Source organism: Labrus bergylta, chromosome 17 (genome assembly GCF_963930695.1).
Source record: "Labrus bergylta chromosome 17, fLabBer1.1, whole genome shotgun sequence".
In the NCBI taxonomy this organism is placed as follows: Eukaryota; Metazoa; Chordata; class Actinopteri; order Labriformes; family Labridae; genus Labrus; species Labrus bergylta.
The window spans coordinates 10,042,120-10,066,695 of record NC_089211.1 but is presented as its reverse complement, the minus strand read 5'-3'; the positions used below and the strand labels follow the sequence as shown (position 1 = coordinate 10,066,695).

The 24,576-nt window shown below is 38.3% G+C and overlaps 2 protein-coding genes across 3 annotated transcripts; one reads left to right on the top strand and one right to left on the bottom strand.

Moving 5' to 3' along the window:
* Positions 1 to 724: 724 nt before the first annotated feature.
* On the top strand, positions 725 to 12,240 carry slc26a1 (solute carrier family 26 member 1). Of its 2 annotated transcripts, none has more exons than XM_065965779.1 (8): positions 725 to 877; positions 6,146 to 6,617; positions 6,913 to 7,119; positions 7,745 to 7,991; positions 8,233 to 8,464; positions 8,882 to 9,065; positions 9,520 to 9,807; positions 9,925 to 12,240. In XM_065965779.1, the coding sequence occupies exons 2-8, from the start codon at positions 6,210 to 6,212 to the stop codon at positions 10,504 to 10,506; spliced, it is 2,148 nt and encodes a 715-aa protein (XP_065821851.1). In that variant the 5' UTR covers positions 725 to 877; positions 6,146 to 6,209; the 3' UTR covers positions 10,507 to 12,240. The 2 variants fall into 2 exon arrangements, with proteins under 2 accessions (XP_065821851.1, XP_020492592.2); XM_020636936.3 differs by lacking the exon at positions 725 to 877 and adding an exon at positions 2,854 to 3,041.
* A 3,569-nt stretch (positions 12,241 to 15,809) lies between these two features.
* On the bottom strand, positions 15,810 to 22,895 carry LOC109986327 (progestin and adipoQ receptor family member 3). Its single transcript, XM_020636938.3, is given in 8 exon segments — positions 15,810 to 18,298; positions 19,248 to 19,338; positions 19,993 to 20,190; positions 20,334 to 20,355; positions 20,357 to 20,478; positions 21,423 to 21,585; positions 22,166 to 22,409; positions 22,733 to 22,895. Coding segments are annotated over 7 exon segments (936 nt in total). The 5' UTR covers positions 22,363 to 22,409; positions 22,733 to 22,895; the 3' UTR covers positions 15,810 to 18,155.
* Positions 22,896 to 24,576: the final 1,681 nt, after the last annotated feature.

The window sequence follows — 24,576 nt, the reverse complement described above, 5'->3', positions numbered from 1 at the left end:
CGAAGCCCTTGGCAAACATGCATTCAAACATTGTGTATATTTATTTTAGATAGAGTAAACAAAATGTATGGATGCATTTCCACTTAGGGCTCTGTAATAAAGAATGTCCCTAGACATATTACTAACACCTTTTTACATAATGTCAGAAAAGTGCAACTGGTATTTGATCTTAGTTTGATGCATTCAAACTTGCATTAGAAATTGTTAATTCCAATTTATTTAAAGACTTGTTTATGCATCTTCGAGTTAACTAGTAGAATTTAAATAGGAAAGGAACTAAATATGGTAAATACACAGCTTCCTGTTTTTTTACAATATCCCACATTACCATAGATGTGCATTGAAGAGTAATCATCTGTCTGAAATGCGTCAAATTCTGTGCAAAATTAGATTCTTAATTGAAAACACCTTATTTCACTAAAAGTAAGCTTTAAACAGGAACAAAGTCACTTTTTGTCCTCGTAAACATCTTTGAATTAAGAAACATTCTGCCATTCCGTCAATACTTTCAATTAGGACAGTAGTAGATCAATAATTTTTCAGAGGATGTCCATCCATGCACACACATAGGCTACATCAGCAGTAGTTTAGTCACCATGGTAACCACCATCTACTGCCGACAGTCCCTCCCTCCATCTGTCTCCTCTGGACTCCCCTCCCCCTCTGCACAGTTCCAATCCGCATTCAGGAACAACACGGGGGGTGCTGCTCCCATCATGCTTTGCAAGAGGAAGCCGGAAGAAGACAGAAGCAGACAGTGAGCAGTGGAGTGGACAGTAGAGTATAGAGCAGACTGATGGTGTATACAGAGGAACCACACAGGGAGGTATGGCCAAAGCTGCCTCCTGTTTACTGTCGAGCTGCTGCTTCTCTGTGGGTGAGTCGCCCTCACTCTATTGTCTCTTCTCAGGAAAACAAACAAAATGTGTCCAAAAATGAGGATGCAAGGGAGCAGACATGCAGCCAGATGGATGCTGCCGGTGGATTTAAAGGGGCAGTGCAGTAATCCTGCTGAGTTAAAAGTAGATTTTTGCTTTACAGTTAGGGAGGAACAAAGATGACATGTGAGGCTGACACTCTGAACATCTTACAACTGTTTACAGCTGGGTTTTTCCAGCTTTTCACAGTTTCCAGGTCTTGCTGATGAATCGGATTAAAAGTGAAAACACAAAGACCCAAATAAAGCTCCCTCTTCTTTCACGTTTTATTTGTGCGTTTGAAATGAATCCTATCATAGATGTACTGTCTTCATTAGAAGAACTAGATGTTAGATGTCTGTCGTCAGACTAACAATGATGCCATTCATTATAGTATGTAAGGCACACAGCCTAACACACCCACACACATGCAAGCACACACACACACAGACCCACTTTTGTCAAAGAAATGAATCTAATAAAAAATAAGAAACCTAGTCTTAGACTAGAGTCTAATTTTATTAACAATACAGTTTTTACTGCCAGTATTAGGCAGTTTTAGTTGTTGTTGTTGTTGTTTTTAAACATGCTATACAAATAAAGTTGACTATTAATTTGTTGATGACAGACAATATACACGGTATACATACTTAAGAAAAAGAAAACCTGACAAAATGTAAGGCGTAGACCTGCCATGGCTCCTGGGAGTACTTTTGTGACGATTTGAAAATATCATAACATTAATTTAAAATTGATCTAAAGTGATAGATGAATAACTACCGAAGATGATTACTGAGAGGCATGACAAATAAATTATTTGAGGAGAAATATATTTTTTAATCACACACTTTGAGAATAAGTCGGTATGTCGATGAAACTATTTAAAATGTCGAAAAAAAGTTTAAATACCGAGAGAAAAAGGTTGAAATGTTGAGAATAAAGTTAGAATTATTATCATGTTCAGCTCAGCACTACTCACCACTGCACTATTGTCTTATCACCTTGTATATATCAGTGTTTACTTATTTTATGTTTGTATTTAATGTTTACTTATTTTTGCACATTGAGAGCTCAGTTCACCCAAGACAAATTCCTTATGTATGTAAGCATGCATGGCCAATAAAGCTGATTCTGATTCTGAGTATACAATTTTGAGAATTGAGTCGAAATGTGCAGAAAAAAGTTGGAATGTTGAGGAAAAAAAATGTCAAATTGTCAAGAATGAAGTTGACAAACAATTTCTTGAAATGTGGACCTTATTCTCACAATTGTGTTTCCATAATTTTCTCGACATTTCAACTTTTTTCTCCTAATTTCAACTTTCATGGTCAAATTTGCAACCTATACAATTAAAATACAATGAGGGATAGGGTTTACTACATTACTGAAATCAACAAAAGCATTACCACACCTTTCATCCATGTATTATTTTCTGTGTGTGTGTGTGTGTGTGTGTGTGTGTGTGTGTGTGTGTGTGTGTGTGTGTGTTTTTGTTTTCAACCACTTGGTTATTTTCTCATGTCTGATATTTGTGTATTCAAAACCAATTTAGTTTGGTTCTGACACAGGTCGTGCAGATAACAGTGGCTACTTGCACCTCAGGTACAGCTTATCTCATGTTTGCGATGTGATCCACTCTTTCTAAAGGGTTCATTTAGTGTAAAGTAAACAGTGTGACATGCTGACATACAAGTCTGCTCTGTGCTCATTTTCACATTGCAATCACAATCCCAAGTCCTGGTTTGATAAACACTGTGAATACCTCCTGCTCAGACAGGGGCACACACACACACACACACGCGCGCACACACACTAACAAACAAACAGGACTGGTCCCACCCCCTCTGGGTTAACAAACCAATAGTTAACAGGCCAATAGGCGAGAGCTTGAGGGGGGCAAAGGGCTGCTGTTATCTTTATATCTATCCAGCAGCGATCACATTTGTTGTGTGACTGTTCGGATGACAACAGAAACTGACAGAGAGAGAGAAAGACGGACAGTGTATAGAGAGAGAGAGAAAGATGCAGATTTGCAGAGAATGAGACGAGGTTAGAACAGTCACCACAGAGCTGAAACATCATAGACTTGTGGTCTTGTTGGTTCCTGAGGCTGTGACTCTGCAGGTGAGTTTTTGCACATGGCTCACTGCGTGTTCTATTCATTGGCATTAAGAGGTACAATAAATGATAAGATGTGCTGCCATCAACCTGGAAAGCATCTAAATAAAAAATCCATTCCAATTTTCATGGGCTTTTTCTTTAATGATTAATTTACCTTCTCTCACGCGTTGTTTCTACTTTGCATTAACTTACTGTGCTCTGCTGTTAAAGTCCAGTCAGGAGGTTAACTTTCAGTTTGATTAGATCCTTAAAAAGAGTTTTGTGATAAGGACATCATGCCTTTGCTGCTTTTTGAAAAGCGTTTGTGATTTGTAAAAGCAGTTGACCTGCCTGAGCCATTTCCCAATTGACCTTTTAAAAGCAAGAGAACGCTTTGTATTTCTACACGAGTTCATTTCAACATGAGTCACCTCATCCATTCTTTAGTCAGGTATAGCACAAGAGTGATGTTTGCAATAACTGTTTCAAGTCCTGCATGTGGCCCTTATTATTTTTCTTGAATGTCAAATCAATTTGAAGATGTCTTTTGACTTTGCAATTTCAGCTAAACACAGAGGTGTAGACAATCATCTCCGTACTTTAAAAAGGTTTTTCTCCAAACCACCGTGATGCAAACTTAGAGTTGGGAAGGGTTTTGCTGACTCGTGTGCAAATTTTATAGATTTTTCTTGGGTCAAGACGAAGAACATCTAGCTTTCTTAGTAATCTTTATTATTGTTTTTTACAAGTGAAAGTTTGCAAGGGTAAGTAGCTCTGGCTCAGCAAAACCATGAAGTTTTTATTTAGTCTGGGTTGCTCAATAAAAGATGTAAAATAGACAATAATTCAGGTTTTGGAATATTGTGATATCATTCAGTTCACAGATAGATATCACTTATCTTGAAAAACATTGGCAATCACAGTCATACTGTCATCCACTCTCATTTCTACCCACAAAAGAGAAATGTCACACTGCAGTTTGGTGCAAATAAAGGCCGATCTGTTTTAAGTGTGGAGTCACTAGTATACAGCTATATTTTACATGTAAAAATAAACAAAAGCTAGCATACCCCTCAAAGACAGCTTTCAGGGCATTTCTAAGCACTGGTGGGGTGTTTTTATATCACATGATTAAGGGGCGTGGAACATTGATTAGAAATGCTTTACAGAACGGCTTTGGTTGTTTTCAGTGCTGTTCAGACTGACTTGGAAGTAGATTTAACATTTCAGTTGCAAAAGGTCCTCAGTGTGACTCCTGTAATGTTCGACAGTCAATCAGGTGTCTCAGTTTCTGTTCTTAAAAGAAAACCTGTTTACAGGCAGCTTTGATCTGTTGGGGAGGACTGTTAAACAAAAGTGTACTGGAAATCTTTTACTTTTTGTAAAGAGTTTCATTTACTTTAGATTTTGTACCTCAAGGCAACACATGTTTCTCTTGTGTCCTTAAGAGTGACTAAGTCAGGTTCTGATTCTACGACTCAGACTGCATGGGCACTGCTTTGGTTTGCCAAATTCTGTCCTGCAAAGTAAATTGTAAATTGATGACCTCAACTTAAACATTCCTGACGGGAGTGATTGTCGACATGTTTCCTTTTTTTCTTTATCCTCTCCTCCTATCAGAACATGGGAGTTGCCATCCCTGCCACAGGAAGTATAAATCAAAGCACATGCCACTGTTGCTGTGATGACAGAGGCTGATAAAACATCATTTAGAGAGTTTTATGGTTTTTGAGACATGATTATCTCAGCTGAGACACATCTGCTACCGTAAAAAAAACTCATCTTATGAGAAAGGCTCTCTGTAAGCTGGTGGTCACAAGCTACATTCATGATGCTTAAATGAGGATACATTACTACCTTTCTATATAAATCACAGAACATGTCAATCAATTCTGACATTGATATAAGATAGATAATAAAGCAATGTTTAAGAAATTGTCACTTTAACAACAGAGTAAGAAAGAATAAGGGTCCGGGTTAGTATTATGTTTTGTCAGTTGACACTGGAACAAAAAGGTGGTTATAGTTGTTTCAAAACTAGCACACTTGAAGGACAGATAAAAAGTGGTTAAAGCCCTAATATGGGGAAAAAAGAGCACATTTTCAGATGTCATCCATGGTAGCGTGTCTGTGAGGCTAATCAAAGCTCTAAATGCTAATAAAAGAAGCATTGACACAATGACAATCATCCATTCATCACGTTGATGTGTAAAGCTAATTTCCCATTATAACCATTGAGCTTTTTAGAATTCTAACATTGTCTAATAAACTACACATGGGAATGTCAGCAATGTTTAGCAAACAACTTCTTATTCCCTAAAAGTCACATAAATTTACCAGTTTTCAATGCAATCCATCCAATAGTGGAACTGACACATTTCAGTCTGGGTAGTATATTAATAGAAATTTATGGACTATGGACACAGCCACAGGTCCATTAGTTTGTTTTCTGCAGTTAATAACCCTCAAGTTTGCCATTTTACTGTCACCATCTTGCTTTTTCTCAGCAGAAGACACCATCATCGGATAAGAAGGTTTAGCTGAAGCAAAAATAGCTAAGCAAATGTTATAGATTATCTAAGTTATACAGTTAATCATTCTGTGGTTCAGTGCCTATTCATTAACTGGCTCAATCTCAATCCACATACCAGACCACACTAGTACAGAGAAGATAGTTAACCCTCTACACTGCTGCTTTGTTATACACTGCACTAACATGTGCTCTAGGAAAGAAGCTGATTATGGAGGTCATTACAGTAGATTGAATCTTGATTTGTACATGTATTTTTAAAGAGCCCATTTAGAAGTCAAGAACTGACATGAGAGTAGAAAAGCGAAAGTATTTCACCTTTAAAAATAACACAGATTCATGAAATTTTAATTGAAAATATATATGAGGAATATATGTCATCATTGAAACCGGGCAGCTTTACACCAAGCAACAGTCAAAAGGTCTGGCATGGAATCCCAACAAGAATGTAAAAATCTGTGTTTGCTTTTATACAACCTAAAGAAATTGTGTTAATGTCTTTTGACTGAAGTCATCTGACCTGTTTTTTTTTTTTTACTTTTTTCTTATTCATTTACTTTCCTTTCTGCCTCATATTTCCTCAATGATGATCTATCAGGAGCTCAGCTGACCACGTTATCCACCTCTTCTCACCTTGCTAACACTCCTACCTCCATAAGATCATGGAGGAGGTCACCAAGGGTGCAGAAACATCAATGGCTCCACAACCTCTCCTGGAACGCCAGGTTCGCCAGCGACAGCCTGCAGTTGCAGTCCTAAAATCCAATTTGAAGAAGAGTGCAACCTGCTCTGTGCCCCGAGTTAGATCCACCCTGACCGGGTTCTTCCCTGTGGTGCGCTGGCTTCCTAAATACAAGCTCAGGGAATATGTCTGGGGCGATGCGATGTCTGGGCTCATCGTTGGTATCATCTTGGTACCGCAGGCTATTGCCTATTGCTTGCTGGCAGGAGTGGAGCCAATCTATGGATTGTACACATCTTTTTATGCCAACATCATCTACTTCCTCATGGGCACGTCCAGACATGTCTCTGTGGGGATCTTCAGCCTCATGAGCCTCATGGTGGGACAGGTAATGGACCAGTGACAAGCAATGATCAAACACTTTAGTTCCTCACTGAAATTTCTCAAAACACTTTGTCTTCTTTTGGGCTTTAATTACTCATAAATACTTTTTCTTCTGTTGTTTTAGAATGTAAATAAAAAATGGGTTGAGCAGCTACATGTCTGATGAGTCAATGGATTGAGCGTTTCATTTATAATCACTGTAAAAATAAGGCTCATTGACCATTTAATTCCTGACAGCTGTTATACTTAAAGTATTGGGTTTTATTCAAGTGATCTTTGCTATTTCTACTTGCCTGCAGGTGGTGGATAAGGAGCTGGTTCTGGCAGGTTTTGATCTCAATGAAGACTCCAAAGCGTCTGGTCTGGATATGTATAATGCAACAATTGGCACTAACCTTACAGCCGGTAATCTTCACAGTGTGGAGCTGTTTGGCGTGCAGTGTGGGAAGGAGTGTTATGCCATCAGCATCGCTGCTGCACTTACATTCCTGGCTGGCATTTACCAGGTAAAGGAACAGTTGTGTTCTGACCAAAGGTCCAAAAGACTTACCAAATGTTTATCCACAGAAGAGCTACTTTTTTCAGTATAGGCTCTTTTATTTTTTTATTATCATCTAGTCGGAAAGTTTGTAAAGAACCAAAATTATACTGGTTTTAAGATTTCAAACTATCCAAAATAAATTCCCAGTTGTAGTCCTCAACAACAACAAAAAAATATTGTTATCAATGCTACCTTATCCGGATCAAGGCGCAACAACAGGTTGTAGACATGTAATTATTAATCACAGGACATTGTTGCAAAACTGAATTGGACAAAGTAAGTCTTAAGCTAAAGGTGGTACAACATCAACAGACATGAGAAATACAATTTATCTTATGGGAATATGTCTTTATCAAAAACCATGGCACTGCATCAAATAATTATTGAGAAATTTCAGCAAAATTCTGGAACCTCATGTTGGCACATAAGAAAAGATCAGAGGATCGCCAAATTCACTGTGAAAATTATCAGAGAGCCATCAATGTGGTAAATTGAGTTGGAATATCTAATTTGATAAATTACTCTCTTTCTCATTCTACTCTGTCTTCTAACACCACCTTCATTTGATTCCTTCCTGTTCTCTTCACCAGGTCATGATGGCTGTATTTCGGCTAGGCTTCGTTTCTGTATACCTTTCAGCTCCTATGCTCGATGGTTTCGCAACGGGGGCCTCCTTCACCATCCTGACTGTGCAGGCTAAGTACCTGTTGGGTCTAAAGATTCCCCGTCACCAGGGATACGGCACAGTTGTTGTCACCTGGATCAACATCTTTGCTAACATTCATAAGACCAACCTGTGTGACCTCATCACTAGTGCCATCTGTATATCTATATTAGGTAAAGATCTCTATTTTACATATTCCTAATCCATTGAACCATTACTGCTTATAAATTGCTTTACCTGCTTCTGCTATATCGAACACATTTCCTTGAAATGTAAGATATTTTTTTTATGAAATTTAGCTAAAATCTGGTTTTCCTGTGATTTCAATTGTTCTGTGATGGTTTTGAGAATATACTGAATTCAATTTTTAATAGTCTAATGTAGATTAACACTATGATTTGTTTTATATCATAGTGGCAGCTAAAGAAATCCAGGAGCGCTACAAGAATCGTCTAAAGATCCCCCTGCCAACTGAGCTGGTAGTAGTGGCAGGAGCTACACTGGCTAGTCATTTTGGGGAGCTGAACAGTCGGTACAGCTCCAGTGTTTCTGGTCACATCCCAACTGGGTTCAGTCCTCCCCAGGTGCCCAGCTTTAGCTTGATGCCACGAGTGGCACTGGATGCCATTCCTCTAGCTGTCATCAGGTAATGCCTAACAACTCCAACAAAACATTTGCTCTTCAAGAACATTGGTCTCTTATCTAGGTTGTTGATTTATTTGGTGAATATCCATATAGCAGGGATTTCTACTGACATTTCCCCTTCATAATTTTTACTCTATAAAAGTGGCTTGTTTGAATGATGTAACCAATCTTCAGGCAGCATTTATATACTTCATTCTAGAAAGATAGTAAAGACAACAAGTGAGTCTTAATTTTAAAACCTTAAGCGATAGAAAATAATTCTTGTTCCTCAAATAGCAAACACATTGGAAACAAAAATGCCATTTTATTGACACTTTTGTTTGAGTATTCTATCATGCAAAGCGATTAAAGGGTAGAAATCTATTTACAAATGTATTCAAAGCCTCTGTTTGTTAACCTATTTAATTTTGTTTTGTAGTTTCGCCTTCACAGTGTCGCTGTCTGAAATGTTTGCCAAAAAAAATGGCTACACAGTTCGTCCCAACCAGGAGATGCTGGCTATAGGCTTCTGTAACATCATCCCCTCCTTCTTCCATTGTTTCACCACCAGTGCAGCACTGGCAAAAACTATGGTGAAGGACTCAACAGGCTGCCAGACACAGGTACAAATCATACTTTTAAAAACGCCCGAATACATCTTTGGATCATTGGTCAGATTTTTTTTTTTTTGAGATTTCAAACAGTTGGTATTCTTCCTTTTAGGCAGACTTCTTTTTTTTTAGATTCATTTTTGTTAATTCACTTTGTTAATCTTGTTAATCCGGTTTATTATAAAGTTAATATGTGTTCACAAATCTGTACAAAACTTGAAAGATCTGGAAAAAGTGTTCTAAAGACATTTCCCTTAATTGCTTAATAAGGATGAATTAAATAGTGACTTGCACAATGACAACAAAAATGGATATCCCTGGGATTGCACTTGCAAAGGCAAGTAGTTTCTAGAAGTGTGTCCTGAGGCAAGTGTAGAACCCAATGTTTATCTTACCTTTGTGGGATATGTTCATTAATATGTTCTGTCCCCCTCTTTGTCTCTCTATTTCTTACCTCCTCCATCAGGTATCCAGTTTGATCAGCGCCCTGGTCGTCCTTCTTGTCCTCCTCTTCTTTGCACCTTTCTTCTACTCTCTCCAGAAGTGTGTTCTTGCCTGTATTATAATTGTCAGCCTCCGGGGGGCACTGAGGAAGTTTAGGGATGTCCCATCTAAATGGCGGGCCAGCCGGAACGACGCCGTTGTTTGGCTGGTTACCATGTCAACCACAGCTCTGATCAGTGTGGAGATGGGTCTCCTATTTGGAGTAGTTTTTGCAATGATCTGTGTCATCTATAAGACCCAGAATCCTGAGGTGAGTTATGGACCTAAGGTTATATGAACGCTGATACATTTGAGAAAAATTCCAGACTGTGAAAAGTATTGAAAATTGAAGTATTCACATACATTCTTTTCTGGTGTCTGGCATCAGGTCTCTCTCCTCGGCCAGGTCAATGACACTGATCTTTATGAGGACATGGAAGAGTACAAGAACCTCCTGCCCCCACCTCGGGTTCAAGTCTTCCGCTTCCAGGCTCCACTGTACTATGCCAACAAGGAGTCATTCCTCAAATCCCTCTACAGAGCTGTCGGGGTTGAACCTTTCTTGGAGATGACTAAGAGGAAAAAGGCAGAGAAGAAGGCTAAAGACATGTCCTTGAAGCAGGCCAAAGCAAATGGTGAAAAAAACAACGGGGAGGTCATGATTGGACTCGTCGAAAGAGAGCTTGATTTCCACACAATAGTTTTAGACTGCTCTGCCATTCCCTTTATAGACTCTTCAGGCATGGCTACCTTTAAAACGCTCGTCAAGGAATATCAAGAGATCAGGGTCAGTGTAATCCTGGCAAACTGTAACACTTCAGTCATTGATACCTTGCAGAAAGGACAGTTTTTCGGGAACAATGACGAAGATATGAGCAGCCTACTATTTCATACGGTTCACGCTGCAGTCCTTCATGCAAACAGAACGTTTGCAGCAGCAGAAAGCAGGTCAGGCGATTCTGTAGTGTAGAGGACCTGGACGATAAAAGGGAACAGATAAAATATAGAGGTGTATTCCATTTCTCCATCACCTTTCCCATGTGAATCTAAATGTGCAGAAATAATGATGATGATAATGATGCTTTGAATCATAAAGTACCCAAAATAGATCAGACACACATTATCTGCCTAACGAGCATTCTGATGATTCCATAGTATTCCATAAATTTACAGTTTTTATTTTTACATAAAACATTTGTAAACTGGTGCCTTATGATTGACAACTAGGAGAACTAAGCAAACATTTTGCTGGATATCTGATAGCTCGACAAGAGAATGCCCTTCAACAACATAGTGCCTCTAAAACACCCCCAAGAGTTGTGTTTTCATACCAGTTCAAACTTCCTGGTTAGGCAGCTTTTTGTTAGCTTCTACAGCTTTTTAATCATGTCAGTGTTTCCAACATGGATTAGCTTGTTGCTAAAGCTAGCAATGGTGTGTTCATTTGTTCCCTGATCAGCCATACAACAGGTTGCTCACTCTGGTGAGCGTCCCCAAAGGCTGTAAAGAAGAGGCTATGCTACAGCTATCAATTACAGAGTTGCTATCTAGTTGTGGCATTCATGAAAAGGTAAACACTGATGGAGTGTTCTAGCTGACAGGTGGAACAGAAGAGCTAAAACATCAAAACGCATTAAACAAATATTATTCAAAAGCTGGATGCATAAGACCACATTTGATGCACCTTTTTTTGCTAACTGTGTGTGTCATTTGGTCGTTGAAGTCTTTGGTATTGCCTCCTAATTTGTAACCAGTGCAGCACAGTGTAGCCCTCAGAAAACATGTTTAAAGATATTTAAAGTGAGGTCTATTGTGATGGAAGCTGTTTTAACTTCTTTACCACTTGAAGCAGGGCCAAAGTCTTTAATGGCTCTTTTCTAGGAGCAAAAAGAAATGCCACCCTCAGCGGTAGGCCTACAATCTGAGGTGCCGCCTATTAACTTGTACCACAATATTATTTCTAAGAAGCAAGTTGAACTCTGTCTAACTTGGATAAGACAAACTCTTGTGGTGGTAAAAGAAGCTTTTCATGATGATCAAGGTCTGAGCCCTTTTTCAGACTCATGCGCAGAGACAGTCTTGATTCCAGTCTATCCTAACGTTCTGTAGGCCTACTCGTGTCCTGTTCCCTGTTGACTTAACAAGGGCAGCTCTCGGTGTTCTGAAGGTGTCCATGTGCTGGATGTGACAAACTCATCATATGGTGCTCTGAAATGTATTTTTTGTGTAAACTGATGGCAGCAGGTGATGCCACATATATAATCCACTCACTTCACTTCCACTCTTTGTTCAAACTGTATGTTATTTGCATATTGAGAGCAGGTTTGGTTCTTATAAATCAAAGGTTTTGTAGTGTATTTGTCTTTTTTTGTTATGCTTCAGGTAGAAAATTTAAATAATGAACATTTATAACTAGTAGTCTTACTTAAAGAGAAGTTGTACTTAAAAATTAGCTTTTTTTATGTCTTTTTTTATATGGTTGTGTCAAAAGACAAGATGTAACCAATCTTATTCATTTCAAAATGATCTTTTTGTATTTTCATACATGTTTTTACTCGTCTTAATTTAACCCAGATTGTGGATGTGAATCATATGTTTTCTAAAGGTCTGTTTAACTTCATTTTGACATCGTGTTGACATTCAACTACCATATAAAAACACTGCCTTGAACCTCAGTGATTTAATTAAACTGTCAAGTTTTTAACGAAGACTGTAATTATTGATCATTGTGTCTGTAACTTTATTTTTTATCATGGTTTGAATTTAAAGGGAATATCCAGATTTGACTGGTTTGCCAGCTGAAGAAATATATAATACTACTCCTACAATAATAATAATAATAATAATACATGTATTTGTTCATATGAAACAAATCTTTAAGTGATACAGGATAAAGTATATATAATAAAAAAAATAGCGAGGAAAGGTTGAAATGAAGAAAATATTATATATAGTATTAAAAGCAATGGAAAGCAAACATTAAGAAACATGACATGAGTATTTAAAACAACAAATAGGAGCAAGCCGTTATTAAATAGCATTAGCATATAAACAAGTCAAAGCAGGAACAACTAGTAAGAGCTTTAAAGGATAAAAGTCTTAGGATAAATGATAAATGGACTTTTCAAGTCTTCAGACTACTCAAAGCATTTTTACTCTGCATGTCACACCTACCCATCCACACACTGATGGTAGAGGCTGTTATGTAAAGTGACCATCAAAAGTAACTAATCCCATTCATACACACTCCTACGCCACCGTTGAAGCAGCGGGAGCAAATCAGGGTCAAATGTCTTGACTCATCAGACACGTAGCTGCAGGAGCTGGGGATCCAACGAACTCTACCAACTGAGCCACAGCCGTCCTTTATTGAATGTCTCAACAGTACAGCGAGTCATTTGAATCTATTTGAGGATTTCCATTTTTCTTTGGATACCTTTGCTGTGTACACATCTATGAAGAAACCACAGCATATGTTATCATCACTATGGTGACACATTTTGTCCCACATTAAAGCATCGACTTCTAAAACCTTTTGTCACAAACCAACCAACCCTTGTATTATAAATACAAGGGTTTCTTAAATAACTGTTATAATGGATCAAATGAATTGAATTATAATATTTAGTTAGAATTATGATTGCAATTTATAATAATGTTAAAAGAAAGCATCCTTAAGGAAATCCTAATCTGCTTTAAGGATTTAATAAATGTTTGTGCTTTAGTTTATACTGTATATAAGACAGGTGTGATGCTTACAGACGAAACATGATTATAATTTGGTTTTCATATTGTGTTACCTTTGGACATAACAAGGCTAGCTGTTCCCCTTATGTTTCCATGTTTATGCTGAGTAAGCCGATGGCTGCCCTTGAGATGTGGTGTTGATCTTGTCATCTAACTTTGGTGAGAAAGCGATTCAGTTCTTTTCTCAAAATGTCAAACTATTGCTTTAACATTTCCTTTATGTTAGTAATCTCAAATCTTGCACAGGTGCTGAAAGGTTCCAGATGAGTCAAATACTTAAATCCTGTTTTTGTAGCCAAAAGGATCGTCACTCAAATATTCTGCTATTCAGTCAAAAACATGATTAAAGTGTCTTCTAAACCGAGTCAAATTAAAGTCATTTCTAACAGTAAGATCAGCACATTTCTCATTTCTCCTTTACACAAACATTCATTAGTGCAGGAGGTCATTCAGTGATGGTGTGTCATTCTCCAACATAATATTGAGTTACTCTGGATGTCAGCATTTCTCTCACACAGGAGGTCAACGGCAGATTGAGGGAAAGAAAAACCTTTCATCTTGTTTGTAAAAATGATGAAGACACTTGAGGAACTCCGAATAACAAAGTCGGACAGAAGATTCAAACCATATTTCAGGCCTCTGAGACAAACATTGTGAGCAGGTTTTGGACCCATGACATGTTGAGTAAAAAAAGTCCCCGCGTGTTCAGATGGCATGTAACTTTAAATCAGTGACGTATAGCTCGTATAGCGCTCGCTCGCTCGCTCTCTCTCTCGCCTATAATTAACAAGGTCCAGACTGTTTTAGTTACAGACAAAAACAATAATTACACATACCGGTGTAATGTAAACTACATCCACACGTCACATGTAACAGGATTAACTGTAGTTTTAAAGTTCTTATAGCTGATGATATCATGTGTCCCTGATGTCAGAGGGTGCTGCAGCACCCTTAGCACCCCTAGGCTAGCTTCTTCCCGTGTCCCTGATGCTATGTCACCGCTAGCTTGAAGGCGTCGATGATATTATTAATAATTATGTATTAAACAAACGTTATTCTACCTATTGAAATCAGTTTATCCACTAATCTGGAGTCAGAAAACAAAACCCAATACTTGCGGTGCTCAGCTCACGTTTCCGTCGGGTTGAATCTCTGACAGATCTTTGTTTACTTCTGCCTTCTTCCGGGAGCCAGGCTAGCTGCCGCTGCTGCCGGTGAACCTGCAGTTGCCTGTATTGACGGGACCGCACCCGCCATCAGTCTCACCCGGTCCCGGCTTCGGTATCCCATCCTGAACTCCATCATATCGCCAGGAACATAATCTTTCTACCGAAAATGAGCACCACCGACGACCGCGTTTTTTTGTGACAGATCACAGATGCAGAAATAAAGTCCTGTCTCTTCAACTGCACAAAGAGAATCCAGGCACGTAAGCCAACTCAACGTTTCTTCCTATTAGGGAAACATTATTTAAACAATATTTAACCATTTTAATGATTGGTCAAATTAAATGTGATACAATGGAAGAAACACAATAAACACGACCCGAAACTCCCGCTCTCACCCACTACCACTCTGGATCAAAGCAGAGTCAGAGAACGCGAGTCCCCCATGCTACATCATGTGACGCCATGTTGAAAAAAAGATCGTTCTAAACAGCTATACTGAAAACGGCCACTTTCTCCTCTACTTTTTTGCCCTTTTGTGTTGTATAACACAACAAATCTAACATTGACTTATTCTACAGCCTTTATCAGACAATGTTAAGTGTTAATTTACTAAAACATTGTGAATCATTTGACACTGGGTTAACAGAAATCCCTCTAGTGTGAGATACTTTTTAACATTAACCTCTATAGAGGTTAATGGATGGATAGATGGATGGATAGGTCAAATGTGTCCATAAACATGGATCCTGTTTGAGAAGTCAAAAGTTTGTTCAGTGTGATATGTCCAAAGAGGACTCGGTCTTTGGGTCATGTATGATCTTGTTCCTCCTGTTTATTTTATTGTATGATATTTTGTATCCTGAACTGTTCTGTCTGTTGTTTGGTTCTGTTTTATGTGCATCCATTGTTGAGTTTTATGTATTTTAAAGGCCCATCTAGGGACAGGCAATGCAAATTAGCTCAGGCTATAAATGCTCTGGTGTGTGGCAACAGTTTACTTACTCCATACTTGTCCCTATACAGATAAACATGACATTTTTAAATGAAATATAGAATACGCTGATCTGCATTTTCTATGAAAATCAACACATAAAACTTTGTGTAAATGTGCAACTTCTGGATCAATGCTGCCCTCTACTGTTTTAAACGTAAACATCAGAAACCAGCAGATGATGCTTTTTCAGGAATGAAAATAACATCATTATGGATTGGGTAAAGCAAATCTAAATGATTTTGTTCATTCTCTGCTACTTTTTATTTTTTATACTAAATGTGTTCTGAACACTATAATAATTTTGTATTAAAACAAATCTTGTGTAGTTCTGTGCTATCAAAAAACAAAGCCTCCGGGAAAACGTACTCTCCAGCATTCTTTATTCATTCAAAAGGTTTAAAAATATATTTCCACATAGGGACTGAAATAAATATTTCAAATCTTGTCAGTGCCTGTGTTTCATGGTATAAATGATATTCAAGAAAAACACACATACACGGGATAAAACATTCAAGAGATCATTCCAGAAAAACAACAAGCAGGTCATGATACTCAAAGGGTCAAGTTTTTTGTTCAATGACAAAAACACTTAAAAAAAAAGGCAGAATTAAGTCATCTCATTCCACACCTCATGAGAGCTTGTCACAGCTCTGCAGGATGTCGCAGTTAGTCATCTCAACTCAAATTCTTTTTTCTTTTTTTTTTTCAAACATTAAATGTGCTACAAATATACCATACTGGCCTTGTGGAAAAAAAGAGCAAAGATGATATCAATCATGTATCTTTTTTTTATGGAGTATGTTTGTATCCTGACCAAAAACTGATTGTAACAGTAAGTGTGTAAACATCAAAAATACTCTGAGATGTAAGGCAAATCAAGTGCAAACAGAAATTGTAAAATTATAAACAGAATTGCCTAAAAAGAAAGCTGTACAACTACAGCAGACTTTAAAACCCGTTCAGCAGATAACTGAAGAAAAACGTATTGCTCACATGGCATGCGACTGTCCCCAAACCCAAATACTACCGCCTATCAAAACCAACTCAATTCTAATTCCATTTTCCCTTCCACCCAAGCATATCCAGCCATGAAGATAGGGTTTGTTCACCCTCTTTCTAATAAGCAGATCATGTCATTCTTAATTCTCTAAGCTCAAAAAAGCCAAATTCATTTATCACCATAGTTTCAAAGTTGTGACATACATCTCTGTCAAGTGCAGATCAGTAAGGGTCATTTTTTCCCCCTTTAGATTAAAAAATAAACTACTATAAACACAACATTGTGGGATGGTTCTTTAAAAGGCAAATTGGAATTAGTACTTTAGAACTTATTTCAGAATTGTATTATATCATAATAAACCTCTGCTAGAGATTAATGTTTGCATTTCTTCTCTTCTGAAAGCTGCATCAGAGAAATGCAGAATACTCAGATTGTGTTGCTCTAAGTGAGAGCGACAGTCATGTACCATGACGTCAGGAGGCTGATGTGTGGGGAGTAGAGAACAATAAGATTAGTCCAAAGTGGACGAGTCAGGCTTTTTTTAAATCACCTGTCTCATGATGTGTTCAGTTCTGTTGACTAAGTCTAAATGAATAGGCTTATTATGACAATTATAGCCAAGGTGCTGACCCAGACATAATGGATTTGGCCACTGGAATCTGTCATTGTAAGATTGTTGTTTTTTTTCTTCACACTGACAACTCATTTGTGGCAAAGACACAAAAGGACACCCACAGCACAGCTACTATGCACTGGAGCCGTAATCTGAGACCCCCGTTTATTTATAACACTATAGTATTTAAGGCAGATTGATCGCCGATTGATCTTTTTATAAAACCTGGGCAGGGACAACGGAAGAAAATTAGCCTTTTGGCTAACTCTGACATATTTACAGAAATGTATATTATAATATGCACTGTCCCTGTAAAATATATTTTAAAAAATCTTTGACTATTTGTTCGGTAGTTTGAATTAAAGAAGTCATTGAGACTTTGTGTGTCACTCAGACGGACAGTTTACAGTGTCTGAGGGTTGAATGTCTTTGTTCTGTGGTTTCCACCGTCATGTATACAATCTAATCTTGTGTTAGCTTCGGGAGGAAACAAAATCGCAAAGAAAAAGTAATCGGTCACACAGGTTATTATGTTGGATTCAAAATAATTCATAAAATTTTTTCAATACTTGTGTACATAAAATGACAATCTAAACAAACCATGATGAGATAACATAATCACCATTTAAAAACAACAAACCTTGGTCGGTTAATACAAACAAACTCCTTTTTCATGCATTGTTCATAATAGTAAGTTATGGTGCAATATTGAGAGTTTCACAGTTGATTTTAGATACACCATGGGCTTTCATTTAGCAGATCTTTATCCCCTGAATCTTATGTTTAGAGAATATGAGATTTACAGAAGCTTTCAGCCACTCTTAGCTGACTTAGAAAAGATACTGGCCTATAACAGCTGGCCAGGGTGAGTGCTGGTCAAGCAGCCAAGAGGTAACCGTCAGCTGGTTGAAGATAGTAGCTACTGATCTACATCATCACAGTTAGTGGTTTAAAACCATTAGGTAGACACTTCTCCCCAGCAGCTAACTGATAAAAAGTGTATTTAAATATTAACATAGTGATTTAATTGATGTCCACTTACATGTATTAGCCTCCAAATGATTGCCTTCCCATTACTCTGTTTGATCATTTTCACTTAGTTGCTGCCGGTCTGGACCGGACAGGCCTGGCTGTGCCTGAACTGCATGATGTGTACAGCTGTCTGATGCCACCAGTAAAACATCAACACCACCAGAATGTGCCACACCTGGTGGCTGGCACCCAGATAGTTCAGCTGGCCTAGAGGAGGAAAGAAAAAAGTGGTCGAATTAGTGTAAGTAATGTTTGTTTTTCATTAGAACCCGACTGATAGGAGATATTTTGGGACGATACCGATATTGGGAGAGAAAAAAAAATCAATATGGATATACAGGCCGATATCTTTCTTAGATCTATAATTGATCTGTAGCTATAGATATACATTTATTGTGCTGATCCCTCAAATGCACTGGAAAAGATGTTACAATTCACTTAGCAGACGCTTTTATCCAAAGTGACGTACATCATCTTCTTACATATAATATTATGTTTTATCGGGGCTCTGGTGGCGCAGTGGTTAGTGCGCGCGTAGTCTTCCAAGCGGACGGCCCAGATTCAAATCCGACCTGTGGCTCCTTTTCTGCACGTCATTCCCCAGTCTCTCTCTCTCTCTCTCTCCCCCATTTCTGATTCTATCCACTGTCCTATCTCTCAAATAAAGGCATAAAAAGCCCAAAAATAAATCTTAAAAAAAAAAAAAAAAAAAAATGTTTTATCATCTCTAGTTTTTCTCAACAATAATAACGCTGACATTTACTCTCCCCCCAAAATAACCAATAAAATTCTCAAAAACAGACTTCAGAAGTTCTGATTTTAAGGCTTACGGTTACATTGTTTTGATGTAATTACATAGCTACATTATTTGTATGCATAGATTTTAACTTACTTCTTCATCAAAACTCTGTTTAGACTAGATCACTGATGCAGTTATTTCATTTTTTCCTGAATACATACATGTATGTGTAATCATGTCTTAAGTCTTGAACTGGAGCTAAGCTGACCTGAGCTAACAACAAGACTAAATCTAAATTTTTGCAGAACAGAAATGTAATTCACAGATTTTTAGTTGACAGAATGTTGCTGCAGCTTTAACCCTACAGCTCTCACATCCGACCATGGCACATGACAGGGACAGAGGAAAAGGACTAACCGGGGAAGTAGCGCTCAGGAATCTTGGTGACATAGAACAGGAAGGCAGATCCAGCTATCAGATACATCACAATCACACGAGGCAGGAACAGCTGCATGTAGAACAATAACAGAGTTTGTGGGACTAAACATCATTCAGTCAGGAGACAAACGTGCTGAGACTCAAGTGTAAAACTTCTACCTTGGAATGATCGAAAGTTAAAGCATTAGGTTGAAGTACAAATAAAGGTTGCCACCACTGAGGGACACTTCTTCTCTTTAGCTGAAAATAGTCAATATTGATGCTTTTACACTCCTGAAATCTTCCTGGAGTTTACTGGGTGAGACACGTGTGTGAACACAAGCAGCCAAACTTTTAACTCAAACTTCACCCGGAGTGTTTCATGCTAGCCTCCTACAGGAAGTTTGGCAGAGCGGATGTGAGAATGCAGGAGATATTCACAGTGATCAAGGGGGTCGTGATGTTTATATCTATAGACTGATTACACACGACTGGTGTCCCCATGCACGTAATGAAACTGCTTTCTTATGTTTTCTGTTCTCTAGTTTGTTCTTTTCCAATCTTCTATTGATATTGTGTAGACTACGCCTCCTGAGACCCCCCCCCCCCCATCCAAGCACAATCCCTCCCATCCGACAGGGCTACGGACATGAGTGAAAAACCAACTCAGGAAGATTTCAGGGGCCTGAAATTACTCTCACTTTCCTTCTCTCTCCTTCCGTCTTATAGGAATGTATTTCCTGACCTGTACAACATCAGTCGATAATCCTCCATTGAGCCAAACCCAATGGCATGCAGGGATCACACTTATTCCAGCCACACAGCAAAAGATTGTCATCCGTATCCTTCGCCAGTCGTTGCTGAGGTAACGAGGGTGGATCTGTGCACAGAAGACGGCCAGGATCAGGGACAACACCGTCAACAGGTACACCTGTCGCCAAAACTGCCAGATGGGAGAGAAAGCAACACAGAAATGATCCGATTAGAACTGGAGCACCTGTACATTTATTTGTATGACATCTTGAGAAAGTTGAATCAAATGGTGGAAAGCTGGGATCAGATAAATCAGTTGTGTTTTTAACTCACAGCATTGCAGTAGAAACATATGTACATAACAGCCCAGGATGCCAACAGAAATGCCCGCGTAGTCTAATGCCAGCCAGCGACGGCTCGTCTTCTCTGATCGATGGCAGGCGAACAGGTGATACCCCACAGAACATAACATACACACCTGGGATAAACACACACACACACAGACAGAATCATTACATAATGGAAGGTGTTTTTAGATTGTGTTTTATACTCTCAGCTCAAATTAATTTATAATAAAAGAGGTTTTTTTTCTATGGATGTCATTGTTGGTTGTAAGAACTTTTAATTTACCTTCTTCATCTTTAAATCCACAACCTAATTCTAATATCATTGCAACTATTTTTTTTAAGGTCTGTTCTGATACTTATAACTTGCACTTCTATGGATAAGAGTTTTGGAAAAGGGTGGGAGGGGAATATGTGCTACACTGCACACTTGATGTAAGAGTGAAGCAATCTGACTTGTAAATTTACGATGTCTAATCCCATTATCAGTACAACACAATGTACAACACAAAAGGTACACAGCTAACACTAATAACCACTATCTTAACATATAGTAGCTGTCAACAGGGACTCTGCACTTCAGTATTATTACTACTGTAGGTCTTTAAACACAACACACTATGACACTCCCTGTATCAGCAGCTTACACACCTTGTTGGTTAGAAGTGACCTGATTGAACCTGTGGCAGGAAACGTGAACCCGCATGAACATGTTTGTCAAGCCACAAAGCACATTGTGTAATAGAAAACATTATGTATTATTACTAATAAACAGTTGAAATATTCTGCTTTTAAGGATGTAGATAACTTATTCTTAAAGCAGCAGTAAAAACAGAAAAGAAAATGACAGTCATAGGGACGTTTTTAAAATCACAGAAATACACACCTCCTGATGGTCTTTCTTTCATGTGAGCAAGAATGCTTGCATTCAGATTCTGTTTTATGTCTTAACACAATAAAAAAAAAAAAAAAAACAAGGTACTGATGGAGATACAGAACTTTTTTTTTTTTTTTTGATGTCATTAACTTTTTTTTCATGAGACCAAAATTTGAGCTCATCCGGTAAAACCAGTTTTACCTGAAAGCAGAACAGTCCTATAGCGTAGATGACGTAGTCCTCTCTTTTCGCTCCAGAGGCAGGCAATACTGACGAGAGGTCGTTGACCCCCAGAGAGAAGAAGAGCAGGAACCCCAGAAGGTGACTCCAGATATTCACAGTCTCATTGGACAGAATAAAAATACTGAAACAGCAAAAAAAAAAAAAAAACAAGTCACACTAACATATGCAGTATAAAATGCTGGACATTTGCATAAACATCAAGATCTACATTGTTGTCGCCAATTTCGTGTGTGTTGTGGTGTGTGTGTGTGTGTGTGTGTACGTTTTCTGCTGCAAAAACGTCACCTGCGCACCTGGGCATAGTTGGCAATTACAGGTAGGTAGAAAGGGGAGACACAGGTGACTGAGGATAGGGAATTAGTGGAAGCCACACAGTTTTTCCCCCCCTAACCATCGGTGTGTGAAGATGTTGTCTGGTGCGTTTAGACTTTATCTATTGTTATGAGCTAGTTTCGTCTGACGCAGAATAGGCCTACACTCGTGTTCTTAAGATTGCTGATAAATAAATACTGCAAACATAATCAACGGTGGGAATTCCCTTTTTTTTTTTTACCCACCATGAGTTGGAAATGACTTAAAATTCCCTCCTGTGGCACTTTTTTGTTGTTCAGATTGCCACGACATACATCTTTAACAATTAATCACAAACCAGAGCTTTAAATACAAGTAGAAATAGAAACAAGCTTCTGAATGACTCCTACCTCCTCAGGCAGAGTTTGGATGGCAGGTGAGCCCTGTAGCCGTCAGTGATGTAGGGGTTTTCTTTGAGAAAGAGGGGGATTTGCTCGTAGGTGTACAGTCTTATCCTCTGGGGTATCAACACAGGCCAGTGCTGGTAGCTGCCCAGCTCGATGTAGTGTGCTGTCTTCAGCAGCTTCTGGGGCATCTTGAGCAGCATCTTGACCTCTGCTCCTCTGGTACAAGGAAACCTGGGAAAGGTGTCGGCTGAGTTTGGAGAGAGGGAAGGAGAAATCACGGATTCACAAAAGCCACTTTCAGTTCTTTTTTCATGACACATCTGCCAATATTAAATGAATAAAACTGTAAATGGTAAAGTTTGTATAGCGCTTTTTTTTTTTTTTTTTACACCGCAGGACAGCTTTATTTTAAACAGTTATACAACATGCTTACTTCACTATCAATCTGACAGAAGACCTTTATGTTAATGACAAGCCACGCTAGCAGGTTTCTGCATCGCTAACCTTAATGCTAACCTTGACAGGAGTTTCTGTCAGCTGTGATAATAAAATAAAGGCACTAAAGCTCACCATTAGCAGAAGGCTGGTTTCCCTTGTCGTCGTTCGGGCAATTCAGCCATTACCAGATTTATTTTAAGCAAGCATTACGTTAGAAATTAATCACATTTTCGCATATGAAAAACAAAAACAAATCACACGATTTTTCTTCTTCTTAGAGTTTTTTTTTTGTCGGTTGTCAAACAATGTTTTGGTGCATTAGCGCCACCTGCTGGACTGACGGTGTATAGTAGAGTCTGAATAGCAGTAGTCATCTGCCCCCTTATTCCAAATGCAAGAATCCCTCCTTCCACATCATGTCGTTTATCTTTTATATGTCAAAAAGATGGCCACTACACTACACACACAAAGGATCCATGGTATTTGTTCCTTTTCTGAATGATTCCTGATGATGTGGCACATAACCATTACTTTCAATGAAATATATTAATATATCTTTTAGAATTTTCTCCATTTTTTTTGCATATATTATATGTTACAGCTATTGGTCTATCGTTAATCACAGCTCATTCTCGGATAACAGATTTTATTTTGTTTGGGTTGGTAAAAAAAAAGAATAAAAGACAAAACGGCGCATTACTGCCATCTGCTGGTAAATGAGGAGGGGTGCGACTCTGTGTATTTAGGGAAACCAAATAATTTCGATTTTTTTTTTTGTTGTTTTAAAATATCTCTAAAATATTTGTGAAAGTTTAGAATTTGCAAAACATATTTTGTGTTTATATAAGCACTAAGTACCTGCGTTGTGCTGGCTTGAGCTGTTTCCAGTACATATGTCACAAAGCTAGAATTAAAATCGCACCCTTTTGAAACAGTCACAATAAGGATTGTTTACTGGCAGTATATCAGCCTTTAATTTAATAACCCAGGCCTGTGGTCACACCATAAACAATTCCATCTGATTTGAAGGATGGACTGACTGTGGTCACAAACACTTCAGACTGATCAGCAGTGTGAAGAAACAAATACTCTATTGTGTTTCACTCAAGGCCAAAGCAGACTTCTGGTGGTTCATCCTCTCTGTTATAAGTCCCTTTAGCCTGTAAAATAAGACCAGTTCATTTATTAATGTCTTTGTATCAAGCCTTTAACTTCCAGCTCCCTGTGTTTGTTTGTTTGTTTGCTTGTTGTTTTGTCTCCAACAAGCTCAAAGTTTGGAAAGACAATTGAAGTTCTCCTGTAATGAAACGATCATGTTTATTTTCTTTATTGACTTGTTCCAAAAGCTTTAAAATCTATCCAAGACTGAATGTTACATTTACATATGTAGTCATTTGCACGCGGTCTGACGGCATGTTTCCTCTTTAAAATGGGTTTTATGACATCGGGGTGGTCTCTCTTTCTGCTGTTTTCACTCTTGAGTCATTTTGCACATAACTTTTTGAATTAATTTGAATAGAAAGAGATCTTTTGGTCCAAACACTGCTTACACAGTGACTGTGGTATGTAATTATTTGGATTGTTTACTGTTGTGACTTCATCCTTCTTAAAAGTTGTAAATTAAAGTTACTGGGAAGCCACAGCCCTGTGAACACAATACAATTATAATTACAGTGCTACCCCACCAAATAACTTCTAGAATTTTCCCTCATCTTAGATTTATGATTTGCCTTTGAGAGTTTGTGACACGGCCATTTTCTGCTGATGAGGAATACAAAAGGATGTTAAATCTCAGTGTTGAACATACAAGGCAAGCCGTCCCTCTGGAGACAAAGCAGCAGGTTCAGTTTCAGTTGTTTGGTAATCACATTTTGTATCACACTCATACAAGGCAGCAAATCATTCTGACAAAATCAAGGGCGTTGTGTTAGTTGATTAAATGTTTTACATCTGTAACAGATTTAAACATGGAAACA